Here is an 18,006-nt window from a genome sequence, read left to right as displayed (position 1 = left end):
CACGCTCCGCAACTCGGCGCCCAGGGCCGCGCCCACGTGCTGCTCGGGGTCTTTGCCGGATCCCTGTGGGCGGGTCTCAAGACTGGAGCCTGCGGGATGGGGTGGGGCAGACACTGCCTGGCGTTGGATGGTGGGTGGCGCGGGTGAGGGGCTTTCTCGGGTTTCTTTCTGATTTTATTTAAACACACACGTACATATAAAATTACAGAAGTAATTTTACGCTCGTTGTAAAAAATTGCAAGTATAATCACATTTTTTTTAACAAGTGAAAGATCCCCTTTGGGAACCTGGACGATTCAGTCCCACTGTGTGACGTCAGGCAAATTACCGACTGGCCCGCCCCAGCCACCCCTTCACCCCGCATTCCCCAGTTTGCAAGACATTTCTGTTGACGCTGCAATGGGATTCTTTCATCATTCCCGTGTATAGCCCCGAGGTGCGGGGAAGGTAGAGTTAAAGTGAGTGTAAATTGGGGTAACCCTGTCTTCTCAACCTGTCAAATCAATCCCCAAGTCTTGTCACTTTCTTGCGTCCACATCCCTTACACTAATCCAAACTGCCAGTTCTAACCTGTCCCAGAACAGTGACCTGCTATAGAAGGCCCTCAAGTAAACATGATTTCTACATAATCCTGACAATTTGACTCGTAATCTGGGAGTGTTCCAGGCTTTAGCCTCAGTTTAATACCCATTTCTCAGAATGTGAAGCTTCTGTAGGTGGTAATTGTCATCTCCCACAGTGAAGGTCATCGCAAGTGCCTGAGGATCCATTTCCGGGGCTCCCTCTGGGCTGGTATAGGCCACTTCGGCCCTTCCTTACCAGCTTATACACCCCAAACTTGGGATGTTGGGCCCCAAAGTCAGGCACTCATGAGTCTAAAGTCTTGGATCCAACCACAAGTTGCCAAATTCCAGCTTTATCCTATTCACTGCCATAGTAGTGTAGTGGTTGGGTGCTTTGGCTATAGATTTGAACAAACAGAGCCCAAATCCCAGCCCCCTCTCACTAATTATTTTGGCAGGTTATTTAAACTCTCTGAGACTAACGTGGAAAATAACAGTGCTTACCTCATACCATGTTTGTTATGAGGATAAAATGAGAAGTAGGGAAAAGCACTTGCCCTAATGCCTGGCTTCCAGTAAGTTCTCCAACATAGAAGTTGGAGGCCTTCGAATTGTAACTGGTAACTCTTTTATTTAGTACTATTTGCCAGCCCCTGTGCTGTGCTCTTTGCTTACCATTTTTAAAATTTATTTTACTTATGGAAGATTTTTAAATGTTTATTTTTAATTTAGAATGTAAGCTTTATCAGACAGGATTCCTTGTTGACGCTTTCTAATCAAATTCCCACACCATGTCTCGGATATGGTAGGCACTGAAAAAAAAAAAACTGAATTTATGTCAAACGATAAACAGCTGTCCCTTACCCCATCTATCCCTATTCCCAACTTCCAGTCCCTTGAGGCAACCACTTCCAAATCTTTTCCCTAAAATCTGTATATTTCTAAATAGTATACTTTCTATTCATTTGTAGTTTCAGATATTTTAGGGACTGCCCCTCATACATACACACTTCTCCACCTTCTGATTATAATTTGTCAAAACACTGAACATTTACATTATTATGACTTTGCAAATATTATTTATAGCTGAGCCATATGGGGTGATTACATTTGTTTTGGGGTAACCAATTCAGGTTGGAGGAGGATGGGAGAAAAGGTAAAATTGAGAATACCTGATGTGTCTGAACAAAGAAAAGGAGATTTACACTTCTGATAGAGATATGAACACCGAATAAATGATACTTACACCAAAAAACTAAGCATGTGAAAAACAAGGCAATTATTAACTACAGGGAACTTTAAAATGTTCAACAGTCATAACAGCAAAGGCTTGTGGGGCCTTTGCTGTGTGCCTGAAACTGTTCTAACATATGTAAAGCACCTACAGAGAGCTTTATAACTCTTATGTTCAATACAAAGAAAAGAAACTGAGGTTCTGGGCTCGGGTGGAGGCTGATTTAAATTCTAGCCTAGTCTGTGCCACTTGGTAGCTTGGCCTCAAGCTAGACACTTGAACTCTCAGGGACTTTTTCCTGAGGGACAGCAATTCCCACCTCACAAGGCGATCAAATGAGCTATTATTGTATGCAAAGTGCTCAGCACAATGCCTGGCCCCTTTAAGTCCCAATCCACAAGAGCTGTTATTAAGGATAGGGCACTTTCAACCTGCTATATTGTCAAAGGGGAAAACTTCAGTAAATCTAATCCAACTGGACTTTTTGGGGGGGAATGGGGGTGGGAAGAGCAGACACACAAGTGCTTCTTCACAAAGAAAATACTAAAATCAAAAGTGTGATTTTTTCCCTTCTAAGAAGTCAATTTCTAATCAGGATAGTACATGCATCAAAACTAAAAGTTCAAGTAAAAAAAACAATCACAGAATACATTTTAAGTTATTTTACATCATATTCATTTTTCCAAGAGTCACTGACATCGAAGAATCCTCCTGGTGCTAGTAAAACTTTCCTGCTGTAATATACAAACCTCCTATATCAGTACTGTTCACTGTAATTTTCTGCAGTTATGGAAATGTTCTACAAATTTCTGTATTTGCATAGCCCAGAACCACAGGCGCTAGACACTTATGACTACTGAGGACTTAAAATGTGGCTAGTGCAACCGAGGAAGTTCATTTTACATTTTTACAAATTTAAATTAAATGTAAATAGCCACATGTAGGTACTGACCACCATACTGGACAGGTCAGCTCTATATGATTTGGTTGCTCAAATGCCTGTGAAAATCTACATCATTATGCATTAAGTTGTTACTGTGCAGTTAATCATGTTTAATCAGTTATACTAGCTTTTGAAATGATACAGTACATCATTAAACTTAGTATAAGTATTTCTAGAGATGTACTGTACTCAAAAATCTTGGTTTGGGATTAGGATATTAAAAGATCCATCCTATGTCTCACATAATATACAGTATAATTTTTTAAAAATCCAGTGACTCCTGAAACATAAATATCTAACAAAAATCAACTTTTTTTTGATTTGTCTAGAACAGCCACTGTTCCATACAAAAAAACAAAAAAACAACAACAAAAAAACCCCCCAGCTGACTGGCACACACCAGGACCTCTTGACATCACTCAAGTCCTAGTCTTCACCAGGGCTACAGGCATGGGGTTACTCTGCCCATCCCAACACAGCAGGTGCTCCCTTAAAAAAGCAGGGAGCATGTAGAAAACAAGTGGCCTGTTTTATAAAACTCTAAATTTATTCAAAGTGTTAAAAGATTTCACTCTCCCCTCCAAAATACTTTACATTAAAAAAAAAATCAATACTCTCTTCTATTTTTTCAGCCTCTGTACAAGCTACTGCTTCCCTTTCTGGGGACCAGTCTCTGCCCCTCCAACCCTCTTCCCCGCCCTCCCTTCACTCTCAATATTGCTGTAAGTTTGCTTATAAAGCCCTCCTTCCCCTCTCCCCGAGGTCCTGCCCAGCAGGCATAGCTTCCTTTCTGGATTTCAGGCCCTTGGCTGGCAGGTGAGGCAGGTTGGATGGGTGAGACTCGGCAGACAAGGCCTGACGGGCAGAATGCTTTGTGCTTCTGGGAGAAAGGCTGCCTGGCTTTTTTCTTGATCAAGCTGGAGGATCACTGTTTTCCTTTTTGCCCCATGGGCACCTGTTCAGGGCCAAATATTTGGCTTGGGGTTGCCCATGGCTGGGTAGCCCTGCCCCTTCTCCAGTTTCCCCAGGCGTAGGTCCATGACAGCTGGGTCTCAGGACTGTACCATTTGTCTGTCTGTGGGTTGTGAAGGCCAGGAAGAGTGGCACATGACTAGAACAGGGCTTGACGGAGCCCCGACTTCTCAGAGTATGGGCACCAAACACACAGGGGAGGAAGTTTTGGTTTTTGATAGGCAAAACCAGGGTCAGCCAGGACCATGGGAAGTAGGGATGAGAGGGAAAGGTCTAACCACATAGCTGTGGGGTCAGCAATGTTCCTTCTGATTAAAACCCCCTCCCCTCTTCCATCTATCCCACCCTCATCCTGTAGGTCCCAGGATGATTCCGGAAAAGGAGGGGAAAAAAAGAGAAGGATTCTGTTCTGCTGATGGGAAAAAGGCAGGAGATGACAGAGTACTTGGAGCTGGAAGAGGCCTGCTGGAATATGTAGACATCATGGCTTCCTTGTTCCAGGAGGGAGGTGGGGGGGCCGGAAACCAGGCCCTCAGAGGCTTCATCAGCTCTGTTCCTTGTCCTTGACTAGTAAGACTGTGTGCTGGCCCCCGCTGGACACAGATAAGACCACACGGTTCTCCAACTGTTTGCCTGTCATCTCCACGGGGCTCCAGGCATCCTCTTCCTGTCCTGTGCCCAGCTGGTAGTTGGTGCCCATGCCCCAGGCAAAAACACGACCTACAAAGGACAGAAATACGGGCAGCTGTCTCCAGGATCCCAAGCCCCACCGTTCTGTAGTGTGAGACGCCTGGCACATGAGGGTGGATTTTGGCCTTGGCCTGTGGCAGCCTGGCAATGTCCCAGCCTCCGGGCGTTCAGGGAAGCTGGGAGGAGGCAAGGAGATGATGGACAAAGAAGAGCTCTGTCAACCAGAGACCGCAGTCCTTACACATTGCCAAAAACTTCTCCCTGCTCCTAGGCGTGGCATTCAAGGCCCGACAATCACTGACCATCCCCCAAACCCCTATATCACCTCCATTCCCAGGACCAGATGCCTTTGAGACTGCTCTGGATGCCCTCCTTTGCTTATCATAAAGGACTGAACCTTCACGGTGCAGCACAAGCCCCACTTCCTCAGGAACTCTTCCCAGATAATCCCAGGTCAAGCACCTCTGCCAGCCGGATTTCTCAAGGCCTCCATGGCTGTTCCACTCAGGCTTTGGTGACCACTTGTCCACACCCTCCTCTGCTGTGCCTGCCAGGACCCCAACTACTAAGCCTTCTTTCTCTAATAAAATTCTAAGTACAACTCCCTGGGAAGCCGGCACCTACTTGGTTGTAAATAAAAAGGGTCACCATGGTATAAAATGTAAAGAGAAGCCTGAGTTAGGAGTCTGGAGACATGGGTTCAAGTCCTACTGCTTGTCTGGGCCTCAGTGATATATCTCCCTTTGCTGTTTTTCTCCTCTACAGAACAAATCACCTCTATTAAAATAATGTGTTTACCCATTTTGTCATCAAAGCCAGAGCTTCTGACAATCAGGCCAAAAGCAATGTCATCACAAAGTGTTCTCCACGCCTCAGCGCCATCTGATGGCGGACATCAGAGCCTACTGGGCACTTCAGTAAGAACCACGACCCCCAGGCTCCAACCAGACCGACTGTGGGCAGCCCCACTCACCATCCTTGGTCACAGCGTACCCCACAGAGGCCCCACAAGCCACCGAGGAGACGGCGGGCAGCCTGGAGATGAGGGTGGGTACGCTCTTCTCCTCGGCACCTTCCCCAAGGCCCAGCCGCCCATACTCAGCCCGGCCCAGGCTGTATGCTCTTCCTGTGGAGGAAGGAGAGAGACGAGGAGTGGCAAAGGGCATGCTCCGGGTGGGCCAGGTGAGCGCCTATATTTGTGGGAGCTGGTCCCCCATTCCCAGGGTGATGAGGTCTGAAGTGTCCTTTTCAGTTTTGGGGGAGGCCTGGGAGAAACCCCCCAGGCCCCCACTGAGCTCACACGTGGAAGAACAACAGGACGCTGGGGGACGGGGGCGACCCTCGTGGACCCACAGCCAGCCCAGTCCATGGAGCAGGCCCAGGTTCCGAGCACCGCCATCTCCGGAGTGTGGCCAGGCCTGTGCCCAGGGAACACTCCACCTCCAACCCAGAGATGGACCAGGAGGCCCTACCTTCCGAATCCATGCAGACTGTATGGTGCTGGCCACCAGAGAAGCCCACCCAGGACTTCGTGGAGTTCTTGAAGGATGTCAGGTTCTGAGGTACAAAGCAAGATTCTGTGCCTGGGGTTCCTGGGGGAAGAGGCCAGGACAGAGGTGTCAGGGGTGAGGGTGTCCAAGGAGCCGCCTTCTTCTTCCCCTCCCAGTGTGGCCCCCACCCCACACCAGGGTATTTATATTCTCATTTTACAGATGAGAAAACTGAGGCTCTGAGGGGTTAGGTGACCCCACCAAGGGTGCACAACGAATGAGGGGTGGAGGCAGGACTGGAGCCCAGGTCACTCTGGGCGACCCTGGATGATGGGCTTGGGACTCACCTAGTTGATGGTAGTTGGAGAGGCCAAAGCCATATACATGGCCCTCAGAGGAGATGGCAAAGGTGAAGTAGGCACCACAGAAGGCATCCTGGAATCTGACATGGCCCCGGCTTCCCCTGGATTTCAGCATCACACACTTGGGGACCAGGAGTCGTTCTGCAGGCAGAGAGCAGGCCAGGGTCAGTGGCAGACACACACGGCCTCTCCTCTCTGCCCCATCTGTTTCTCCTTCACTGCTAAAGCCCTCGCAGGGAGACTAGGCAGGGACTCTTGTCCCTATTATACAGAAGAGGAAACTGAGGCCAGGAGAGTCCAAGTGCCTCACTCAGACTCCCACAGCCATAGAGGTAACATTTACCTGGAACTTACCATGTGCCAGACAGTCTTTTTTTTTTTTTTTTTTTTTGCGGTACGTGGGCCTCTCACTGTGGTGGCCTCTCCCGTTGCGGAGCACAGGCTCCGGACGCACAGGCTCAGCGGCCATGGCTCACGGGCCCAGCCGCTCCGCGGCATGTGGGATCCTCCCGGACCGGAGCACGAACCTGTGTCCCCTGCATCGGCAGGCGGACTCTCAATCACTGCGCCACCAGGGAAGCCCCAGACAGTCTTTTATGTAAACTCATTTAACTTCACAACAAACCAGTGAGGTAGGTTTAAAGGTAGGTGGGTTTAGAGATGAGGAAACTATGTCCAGGGGCCTACAGCCAGTAGCTGGTAGAGCCACGATTCAAACCTGGGGTAGTCTGGCTCTAGAATCTGAGTCCTTAACTACCACCGCAGGTCCACCTGATGCAAGCCTGAAAACAGAGAATCCCTTCTGCCTCTGACCTTCACCGGGGGTGGCTTGCCAACTTGCCCCGCCAGAGGGACCTAAGCCACCTACCGAGGCCCTGCCGGCCACCACGATTAGCAAATAATTCAGGCACGCGGCCCAGTTGGCCCTGCTCCCCGCAGCCCAAAGTATAGAGGTCGCCATCAACTGTCAGCATCACCAAGTGGTCGTTTCCTGAGGGTGAGAGGAAGGCAAGGGATGCAGGGCTGTAAGGGCCGAGGCTGGGCCAGCCCCCAAAAAGTTTCTCCAACTCCTGCCCAGAGTGAGTACCTGCAGACTCACCTGAGGCCACCTTCACCACGGGCATACTCAGCTGCACCTGCACAGGCACCATGCTCTTTTTCATGGGCTCCAAGAGCCCGATCACACCATTATTGTCCTGGAAGGGAGGGGCGGAAGAGTTTTCAGCCAGTTCTTCCTGCCTCACACCAGCCAGATCCAGCTTTGCAGTCAGCCACAGAGCTGTCTGGTGAAGGGCACTGGTGCCAGATGGAGATGGAGAAGTGGGCAGGAGCCAGGCCACATAGTGCAATACTTACGAATGAAATCATACGTGGTCTGTGATTTGCATTAAAATAACAAAGGAGTTGGGGAACGGAAGGGAGTGAAGATGAAACAAGTTTGATCATAAGCTGATAATTGTTGGGGCAAGCAGACAGAGTTCAATAGTATTCTGATTACTTTTACATGTTTGAAATTATCAATAAAAAAATTTTAAATCAGCCCCAATGAGGAAACATCAGATTCCTTTATTTATTTGACATTTCAAAATAAATCGAATACTAAAGTACCAAAACAATTTTAATGCTGTATCTGCTTTTTAAACCACACTCTCGTGTCCTGGAAGTTCTGAGATGTGCCCCCAAACCCCTGAGAAGTGTGGAAGAAGGCTGGGAAGGGGAGGGGGTAGGTTGAAGGCAGGGAGATGGGTCAGTAGGCTTCCTGGCTTAGCCTCAGCCCAAAGGCATCCTTGACCCACCCCTTTCCCAAGACGCACACATCATAACATCAGAGTCCAGGGAACAGCAGTGGTGTGGCCAGGCCTGGATGAAGAAGCCAGAAACCTGGGTCTGGGCCCAAGCTCTGCCCAGGGCCTTGACTTCCCCACCAGTAAGTACAACAGGGGCCTCGTGATGGGTTATCTTTGGGGCCCCACCAGTTAATTCTGCCCACCAGCCCCCATGCCATCTTCCAGACCCAATCTTACCCGGAAGGAGCCCCAGAGGAAGACACGGCCATCCTCGGTGAGGGCCGCTGTGTGACTGTCTCCTGCTGACACCTGTATCACCTTCTCTTGCAGTTCCACTTTCCCAGGGACCATCTCTGAGCCCTCCACTGATGTGTCCCTTCCCAGGGCACCCTCATCATTGCAGCCGAAGGAGTAGACCTGTGCCCAGGATGCCCCCATTAGTGCAAGGCCTGGCCTCTCAGTCCATTCTTGTTTAGGCCAATCCCTGCTCGTCTAGCCAGCTCCATCTCCACAGAGTAATGCGTGTGGTTCAAAGCTCCTTCCCCAAGCCCCCTACTAACCCCAGGCCCTGTCCCATCCTGTGCCACCCCCAACCTACCTGGCCACTTTTGCTTAGACACACAGTGTGCATGCCCCCAGCCTCAGCCTGCACGATGTCCTCTGGAATGGGCACCAGGGCTGGCTTCTTCCTCTCCATCACATTCTCGCCCAGCCCCAGCTGGCCCACGTCGCCCTGGCCCAGCGTCAGCACCAAACCCGGTTCTGTGTTGTGGGACCTATGTGAGACTGAGGGGTGAAGAAGACAGCCCCTGAGTATGTAGGATGACGGGAGAGAGGAGAGGTCACTGCACAGGCTCTGGGATCACACAGACCTGGGTTCAAGCCCCTGCCCTGCCACAGACCATTAGTCTGACCTCTCCAAGCCTAAGTTTCCTCATCTGTGAAACGAGGATAACAAAAGTACTTATCTCATAGGGTTTTTGTGCAGATTAAAAACTGAGCACATCATTAATGTGAGTGGAAGGAAATGGAAACGAGATACTCAATACCGGCAAATGAATCTTGGTGGAGAGGGTTAAAGAACAGTGGGGACACAAGCTAGTTTTCCTGATAGGCTGTTCTTGGTCGGGAACCATACTAACAGGGCATAATAACGTCTACCCCTTTACCGACTGCCTACTAGTGTCAGACTGCTTTGCAGCCCCTCACATTATGCTACAGACCTTCCATTCTTAGGATCCCACTTTACAGAAAAGGGAACAGAGGCTCAGAGAAGGTCGTAGAATAATTAGTAGAGTTTGCAGTTCATCCGCAAGCTGTGACTTAACCCCTGGACATAGGTACACTGACCCCCACTCCGCTCCTATGTGGGAGCGGACAGGCAGCTGAAAAGGAAGGGATAGGAGTTAAGAGCCCGCACAGGCTTTTGCAGAGAGGTACACGCCAACCGGTGTGCGGCACAGGGCCATCTGCTGGCCAATGGCGACCGCCCGCGGCCCCGGACAGCCAATGGCGCCCAGCCCCTCCCTCTGGGGGTGTGGCCAGGCTGCCAGGACTGCTGCGGCTGCGCAGAGAGTGCGCTGGGCAAGAAGCCACCTGGTCGGGCTTTCTGGTCAGGAGGGCTCGGCCCGCAGGCACCTCGGCAGGAGCGGGCGCCTGGAACGCGGCAGGAGGCAACGGCCCTCACTGCCTGGTTACGAGGGGCTGCAAAAGACAGACAGTGTCTGAGTGTGGGTCCATATTCCCCCCTCCCAGATTGGGGGTGGCTCTCTCTCCTGACTCCCTCCAGGGTCCCAGGAGAGAGGAGACCACAGCCACCTCCCTCCAGTGCTACCAGGACATGATCTCATTTTCCTCACGACTGGCCCAGTGAGGTTGCCCATTTTATGAATGGGGTAGTAGTCCAAGCTCAGTGAGGTTAGTGATTTGCCCAAAGCTATATGTAGCTAGAAAGTGGCAGAGCCAGGACTTGAACCCAGTCTGGAGGTCAATGGTCTTAACCATGATGCATCACTGCCTGGGGCAAAGCCCTAGGGTCTAGCTTTTTGCCAGTATCTGAGTGCTTTTAGGCAAGTCTCTGCCCCTTTATGATTCCCAGAGGGTGGGATTCAGTGAGCTACAGGAGACTCTCCAGCTGGGTGGAGTTCCTGGACTTCCAGGCCCCTCAGCTTCAAATCTCACGGAGAAAGGAGCCCAGTTCCAGATTCTGGGGTGCCAAGAGGCCACCCATACTGAAGTAGAGGCCAAGGCCAACTTACCCTTCACCTTCTTGCTTTTGGGGAGGGCATCTTCGGGGGGTGACCTTCTCTTAGTTATACGCTTGGGTGGCATCTTCCTGTCCTGAAAAACCCAGGCAAATACTCCACGTCAGAAATGGCAATCATTTTTCTGCTCTAATTAGGCAATATTCATCAAAAACCCTAAAAAAAGTGAGAAGAAATGCCCAGCAATTCCACTTCTCAGAATTTATCTGAGAAGAACCAAATAATAAATACACCCAAAGATTAAGATCCACAAATATTCTCTACTGTATTCTTCATAACATTAAAAAAACAACAAAAAATGGAGCAACCCATACACTGAGGAGTAGGGAACTGGCTAGATAATATGTGGTATATTGATGATAAAACAGGACGAAGCCATCAAAAGTGATGCTTTCAGAGATTTATTTACTGAATCATTGCCAAGTAATATAAACAGATTGAAAAACAGCCCATCATCCTATTTGTGGAAAAGAAAAAGCATACACATATAAAAATGTGTGGAAGGAAATACATTCAATATTGATAATGGTAACCTCTGGAAAATGGGATTATGGACAACTTTTACTTCTTTCTTTGTACTTTACCTGTATTATCGAAGCTACAAGAAACATTACATGTATTTTAAAATTTTTATTATAAAACATTGAAGAACATTAAGTGAAGTATCCCTCACAACTCCTCCCAACCCCGACATAACCACTAGTAACTTTGGTTATACATTACTGTCATAATCAGACCACACACACACAAAGCTGTTCTCATTAAATAAAAGCAAACCAAACCATCTGTGCCCTTTGATCCAAAATGCCACCACTCCTGGGAGGAAGCTGGCTTTCCTCTAAGCAGTCCAACAAGAGACAAACACTGTATACACACTCACACAAACAGACAGTGTTACAAAAGGGGGAAAGGAAATCACCTACGGGTGACAAGAAGGGCTGTTGCACCTAGCACGATCCTGGGCAGCTGAAGCCTCAGCCCTGAGCCCCTCACTCCTTAAACTAACTGCTGCTGCCTTGCCTCCTCAAGACCTCTGAGAACAGACTTTCTCCACGTTTATCTCAATTCCAATCCAGCCCAAATTGTGTCAAAAGCCTTTTTCCCCCACATAAGCAGCTTTGGAAATAAATCTTTATTGAGCCCTGGTCTTTAAGATTATGAAAGACAGTTTAGTTGTCTAAGCCTTAGGCTCCCGAACTCTAACAAGGGCAATTTGCAGCTACCCAGATGCAAAAGTGGTAGAGCAAGTGGTGGTTAAGAGGAGCCAGAATATGTGCTCAGCTGTTTTCTAGCTGTTTGACCTTGGACATTAAATAACAAAGTTATTTAATCTCTTCATGATTCAGTTTCCTCCTCAGTAAAATGGGGATAATAATAGTACCCACACCCTGTTGTGACGTGTATGACTAATTTGAGCTAATACTGTAAAAGTACTAACATAGTAAGTGCTCAATAAATCAATGCTGGTGTTATAACATCTAGGGTCTGTCCCAGGTGATGCTCAGTCACAGCTCTAATCTAATCTAACCCACCTCCCCTCCATTCTACAGAAAAGGGATGGAGACTCTACCCAAGGCTACAAATGGAAAGAGAACTCCAAGAGCCCTTCTCAGGCTCCTCTGTGGGCCTGAACAGCACCCCATTCTTCCTCCCTCCCTCCCTTCCTTCCTTCCAGCAGGTCCTAGAGCCTCAGCCTCTCCAGCTCTCCATTCCACGGTATATGAACACAAGGTGAGTGGCCTGGAATTTCCAGGCCATTTCTGCTGACTATCCTGGGGGAAAAGAACAAAGTACCGAAGATGACGAAATAGCTAAAGGCCTACAATCCGCCAAGGCTGTGTAGGTTGAGCTTCTGCAGGTTGAGCCTTCTACAGGTTGTGACTGGCCCAGTTTTGACTCTGTTGAAGCATTTCTGTGTTTCACCCAACTTCTATTCTCCCAGGGTTGAACTCCTCCCCTCCAAGCAGCCTCTTTGAAACCCCTTTTCCCACACTAGAAATGCACATTCCTTAGGATAAAGGGAATTAGATTCATCTGCCAGAGCTGTGGTTTGTTCAACCCTGCTTCTGTGACCATGGTTGACCTCCTGGCAGCTTTTTTTTAAAAAATTTATTTATTTTATTTATTTACTTTTGTCTGTGTTGGGTCTTCGTTGCTGCACGCAGGCTTTCTCTAGTTGCGGCGAGTGGGGGCTACTCTTTGTTGCGGTGCGCGGGCTTCTCAGTGCGGTGGCTTCTCTTCTTGCAGAGCACGGGCTCTAGGCGCACGGGCTTCAGTAGTGTGGCACGCGGGCTTAGTTGCTCCACGGCATGTGGGATCTTCCCAGACCAGGGTTCGAACCCGTGTCCCCTGCATTGGCAGGCAGATTCTTAACCACTGCGCCACCAGGGAAGTCCCTCTCTGGCAGCTTAAACCTCTCTGAGCTGTACCCTCATCTGTAAAAAGGGATGCAATGACCACTTCCAGAGCTGCTGTCAAGACTGAATGAAGCACTTCCCTGGTGGTGCAGTGGTTAAGAATCCGCCTGCCAATGCAGGGGACACGGGTTTAATCCCTGGTCCGGGAAGATCCCACATGCCGCGGAGCAACTAAGCCCGTGCACCACAACTACTGAGCCTGTGCTCTAAAGCCTGCGAGCCGCAGCTACTGAGCCCACGTGCCACAACTACTGAAGCCCGTGTGCTTAGAGCCCGTGCTCCACAACAAAAGAAGCCACCGCAATGAAAAGCCTGCGCACTGCAACAAAAACTAACCCCCGCTCACCGCAATCAGCAATGAAGACCCAGCACAGCCAAAAAAAAAAAAAAAAAAAAAGACCGAATGAAATGTTTGTAAAGGACTTTGGAGTGCCAAGCACACAGTAAGTACTCAATACGTGGCAGCATGTACTCATTCATTCCATGAATGCCTATTACCACTGCCAGGTGTAGCAAGGAAAAAGGAAACTAACCCTCTCCCTGTTCTCGTGGAGCTTAATTCTAGTGGGAAAGACACACACACACATACACACACACACAGAGTATTATTACAGATGGTGTTGTGTGAAGGATAGGCAAGGCACAACAAAGTAAACGTACTTAACGCCACTGAACTATATACAATTAAAAATGGTTAAAATGGTCAATTTTATGTTATGGGTATTTTACCACAGTAAAAAAAAAAAAAAGAGAGAAAAACTGGGACGGGGGAGGAGATATAGGTCAGATAGGTAACATTTGGGCTAAGGCTTGAAATACTAGCAAGAGAAAGCTAGCAGGGGAAGACCCGGACAAAAGCATGGGATGTGCTCAGGAACCTGGGGAGGCCAGCAGGGCTGTAGGTGGACAGCGATGGATCACATGGCACAAGGGGAGCAGGCGCTGGATCATACAAGGCCTAGTAGGGAAAACAGAAGAGTTTTAAGAAAAATGTCTTCTTAACGATTGTTCTGGCTACTGTAGAGAAAATGCAATGGTTTGGAAGAGGAGGAGATTACAGGCATCCAAATGAGAGAAGTCAGTGACTTGATTTGGTCTGAGGCAAGAGAGAAAAGTAGACAAAACAGATCAATTTAGGAGACAGGCTTGCTTTGCTGGCGGATGAGATGTGGGGAATGAGGGTGAGGGAGGAACTCAGAATGACTTTTTCATCCTAAAAAACCCAGCCTCCCCGATCCCCCATGAACTTGGCCAAACACAAGGACCCCCAGGCTTTGGCTTAAGTGAATAAGTAGATGGTCGACTTCCAGTTACTGAGAACACTGGGGGACAAACAGGAGAGGAGAGACTGGGAGGTCCACCTCACCAGGCATTTTTGTTAAGTCCGAAGTGCGTGGGAGCCGACCAAAAGGGATATTAAGTCGCAGCGCTGGATTGGTTAAGGAGTGTGGGACGTAACAGGTATCCACTGTTTCTTGTACCCCTGGCCAGGGTGCCAGCCAGTTCACTGTGTCCAGGGCCCTGTCCCGCCAAGGGCATGTTTCCCGTCAGTTCGTCAGAATGACCCGCAGCAGTTAGCTGTGCTGGGGAGGGAGACTGTGTAGTAGCATGGAAAAGTACTTACAACCAGAAATGAAAAAAAGGGAACAGAATAATATCAGCACATTGGTGCTGATGTTGGGTTGACCTGTGGGCAAGGCCTGGAGTGGAGAAAAATAAAGGCTATATGAGGTATTTGGTGTCATGGGTCATTAACCGAAAAAAAAAAAGTTTTAGTGTGGGTTGGAACAGACCCAGGCAATATCTCCTTAGCCACCTGTGTTTTGGGCTAATATTCTGGGGCATCTCACTGCAAGCTAACCACACTGATCCCACTTTACAGACGAGGAAACTGAGGCTCAAAAAGGTAAAGTGTCTTACCCAAGACTGGACGAGGAAATCAAGATCTGTACCAAGTACCAAGTCACTCAGACCCCAGAGCTGGTGCCCCTACCTACTTCCTCCCCACACTCCCCAGTCCCTCAGCCTGTCTGAGAACTCTCCCTCATACTCTCTCCCCCAGAAAAGATAGCAGCTTGTCTCTCATCTCCCTACTGCCCACCCCCATCCCCATCCCGCTCTACAAGCCATTCATGATCTTTTTAAACCTCAAACCTGAAACAATCTGCTTCCTTGCTCAGACTCCTCAGTGGCTCCCTCTGCCCACATTTCTCAGCCTGGTACTAAAGACCTCCAGGGTCTGATACTAACACGACTTCTGGCCTCCTGCCTTATCTGTCACGTCGTCCCTTCTCTTCTCACACAATCTTAGACTGCCTACTATTCTCTCCATACCATGTGCATCTCTGTACCATCCCATCCCTATCCTACTAGAAGAAGTTCTACTCAAAGTCACCTCCATTGGTAAGCCACCTCTGATCCCTCTCTCAATCCTAAAGGAATCATTCTCGCAGAGAAATTAGGACAGACTTTTAGATCATGATTATTTAAATTTACCTGTCTATCCACCATATCAGTCTGCTCCTTAAAATGAGTCTCTCTGGGACACTGGCCACGCCTACTTTCTATGTGCCAACAACCTTTAACTTCTCACAACAAGCTGAAGAAGGCACTGTCACTCCTATTTCACAGTTGAGGGAACTGAGGCTCAGAGAAGTCAATTTACTTGCTTAAGTTCATACCATCAGAAAGGAGAGCCAGGAATAGAATCCAGGTATATCTGATAATTAAAAACAAAAACAAAACAAGAATGGTTGGCTAAAGGCAGGCCATGATCCAGGCAGGGGTCGAGGCAGCCTGGACAGGCTTCCCCAGGATCCCCTATGAGCCTGGCCAAAGGCAAGGAGCAGAGGGCAGCAGCCTGCTGAGGGGGACAGGATAGTGAGAGCAGAGAGCAGCGCGGAGGCAGCTAGGGCCTGGGAGGGTGGGCCACGTGGGTGACAAATCTGCTGAAAGATGTATGGAAGGACGGCGGGTACAACTCCATGCTGTGGTGGAGAGAGCACTGGCTTTGAAGTCCAACAGACCTGAGTTCCCTTTGAGCCTGACAGTCTTCATCTCTCAAACAGAGGACTCCAGGCACTGCAGGGTGCTGCTGTGAGCAATCCCCGAGGCAAGGCGGAAGATAAGAGGGCACCTTCTAAAAGGTGGAACCCTGTACCCATGACCCACCTGTATATCCTCTACTGTACACATCAGTCCTTTGACAGACTCCCTCTCTAACTGCTCTGGGTGTGTTTTCTTAGCCAGACACTGAGTGCCTGGGCTAGGAATAAGTAACAGTCTTTTGTCCCTACCCTGCACTCCCCAACAGACAAACACAGCTTCCATCTTCAAGGAGTTTACAGTCTGGGAGAAGAGTGAGATACAATCCAATAAGTCAGATACAGAGACAACTTCCACCAATAGGCACCTAAGGTGTGCCAGCCTCTCCTAGAACGTTCACACCTGCCCTTGGAGGTGTGATCATCCTGGCTCTACAGATAAGAAAGTAGAGGCTCAGGGGAAGGTGCTCCAGGCCACACAGAGGTGGGATGACAGCCCAGGTCTCCCAACCACTCCCCACTAGGACGAGAGCATCCCCCCTCCCCACTTCTCTCTGGGCCTCAGTTTCCGCATTTGGTGAATGAGGGCACAGCAGACTAGACAGTCTACCACGGCCGTGGTGTTCCTGCAGTGACCTGCTGTGACCTCATCTCTCCAAAGGGAGACAGAGCCCCCTCTGACCACAGCAGCTGTCTCCACCCACCCCAACATCAGGAGGCAGACACTTGCCCACCAGACGCAACGGCTAAAGAATCTCTTTGTGAGAAAAGTCCCCAGGAGGGATGGAAAAAGATTCCATGCAAATGGAAATCAAATAAAGATGGAGCAGCAATACTCATATCAGATAAAATAGACTTTAAAATAAAGAATGTTACAAGAGACAAGGAAGGACACTACATAATGATCAAGGGATCAATCCCAGAAGAAGATATAACAATTATAAATATATATGCACCCAACATAGGAGCACCTCAATACATAAGGCAACTGCTAAGAGCTATAAAAAAGGAAATCGACAGTAACACAATAATAGTTGGGGGCTTCTCCGGTGGCGCAGTGGTTGAGAGTCCACTTGCCGATGCAGGGGACACGGGTTCGTGCCTGGGTCCAGAAAGATCCCATGTGCCGCGGAGCAGCTGGGGCCGTGAGCCATGGCCGCTGAGCCTGCGTGTCTGGAGCCTGTACTCCGTAATGGAAGAGGCCACAGCAGTGAGAGGCCCGTGTACCGCAAAAGAAAAAAAAAAAAAAATTTGGGGACTTTAACACCTCACACCAATGGACAGATCATCCAAACAGAGAAACACAAGCTTTAAATGAAACAATAGATGAGATAGATTTAATTGATATTTATAGGATATTCCATCCAAAAACAGCAGATTACACTTTCTTCTCAAGTGCACACGGAACATTCTTCAGGATAGATCACATCTTGCATCACAAATCAAGCCTCAGTAAATTTAAGAAAACTGAAATCATATCAAGGATCTTTTCCGACCACAATGCTATGAGATTAGAAATCAATTACAGGGGAAAAAAATGTAAAAAACACAAACACACGGAGGCTAAACAATACATTACTAAATAACCAAAAGATCACTGAAGAAATCAAAGAGGAAATCAAAAAATATCGAGAGACAAATTACAATGAAAACACGATGATCCAAAACCAATGGGATGCAGCAAAAGCAGTTCTAAGAGGGAAGTTTATAGCAATACAAGCCTACCTCAAGAAACAAGAAAAATCTCAAATGAACAATCTAACCTTACAGCTAAAGGAACTAGAGAAAGAAGAATAAACAAAACCCAAAGTTAGTAGAACGAAAGAAATCATAAAAATCAGAGCAGAAATAAATGAAATAGAAACAAAGAAAACAACAGCAAAATGAATAAAACTAAAGGCTGGTTCATTGAGAAGATAAACAAAATTGATAAACCTTTAGCCAGATTCATCAAGAAAAACAGGGAGAGGACTCAAATCAATAAAATTAGAAAGGAAAAAGGAGAAGTTACAACAGACACTGCAGAAATACAAAGCATCCTAAGAGACTACTACAAGCAACTCTATGCCAATAAAATGGACAACCTGGAAGAAATGGACAAATTCTTAGAAAGGTATAACTTTCCAAGACTGAACCAGGAAGAAATAGAAAATATGAACAGACCAATCACAAATAATGAAATTGAAACTGTGATTAAAAATCTTCCAACAAACAAAAGTCCAGGACCAGATGGCTTCACA

General features: G+C 48.2%; 1 protein-coding gene across 6 annotated transcripts; it reads right to left on the bottom strand.

Annotated features, from left to right (window-relative positions):
* Positions 1 to 4,144: 4,144 nt before the first annotated feature.
* On the bottom strand, positions 4,145 to 10,381 carry RCC1 (regulator of chromosome condensation 1; the record flags this gene model as incomplete). 6 transcript variants are annotated; one of them, XM_079696581.1, is made up of 10 exons in its annotated part: positions 4,145 to 4,432; positions 5,376 to 5,528; positions 5,875 to 5,994; positions 6,240 to 6,395; positions 7,123 to 7,245; positions 7,354 to 7,450; positions 8,279 to 8,458; positions 8,640 to 8,827; positions 9,638 to 9,745; positions 10,300 to 10,381. In XM_079696581.1, 10 exons carry the CDS (start codon positions 10,370 to 10,372, stop codon positions 4,257 to 4,259), a joined length of 1,374 nt encoding a protein of 457 aa, XP_079552707.1. In that variant the 3' UTR covers positions 4,145 to 4,256. The 6 variants fall into 6 exon arrangements, with proteins under 6 accessions (XP_079552707.1, XP_079552708.1, XP_079552712.1 ...); XM_079696582.1 differs by having other exon boundaries at positions 9,698 to 9,745; XM_079696586.1 differs by having other exon boundaries at positions 9,680 to 9,745; positions 10,300 to 10,375.
* Positions 10,382 to 18,006: the final 7,625 nt, after the last annotated feature.

The sequence above is a fragment of the Hyperoodon ampullatus genome (genome assembly GCF_949752795.1).
Source record: "Hyperoodon ampullatus genome assembly, chromosome: 2".
NCBI lineage: Eukaryota > Metazoa > Chordata > Mammalia > Artiodactyla > Ziphiidae > Hyperoodon > Hyperoodon ampullatus.
The sequence above is the reverse complement of the archived record's forward strand: the minus strand, read 5'-3'. Positions and strand labels throughout refer to the sequence as shown.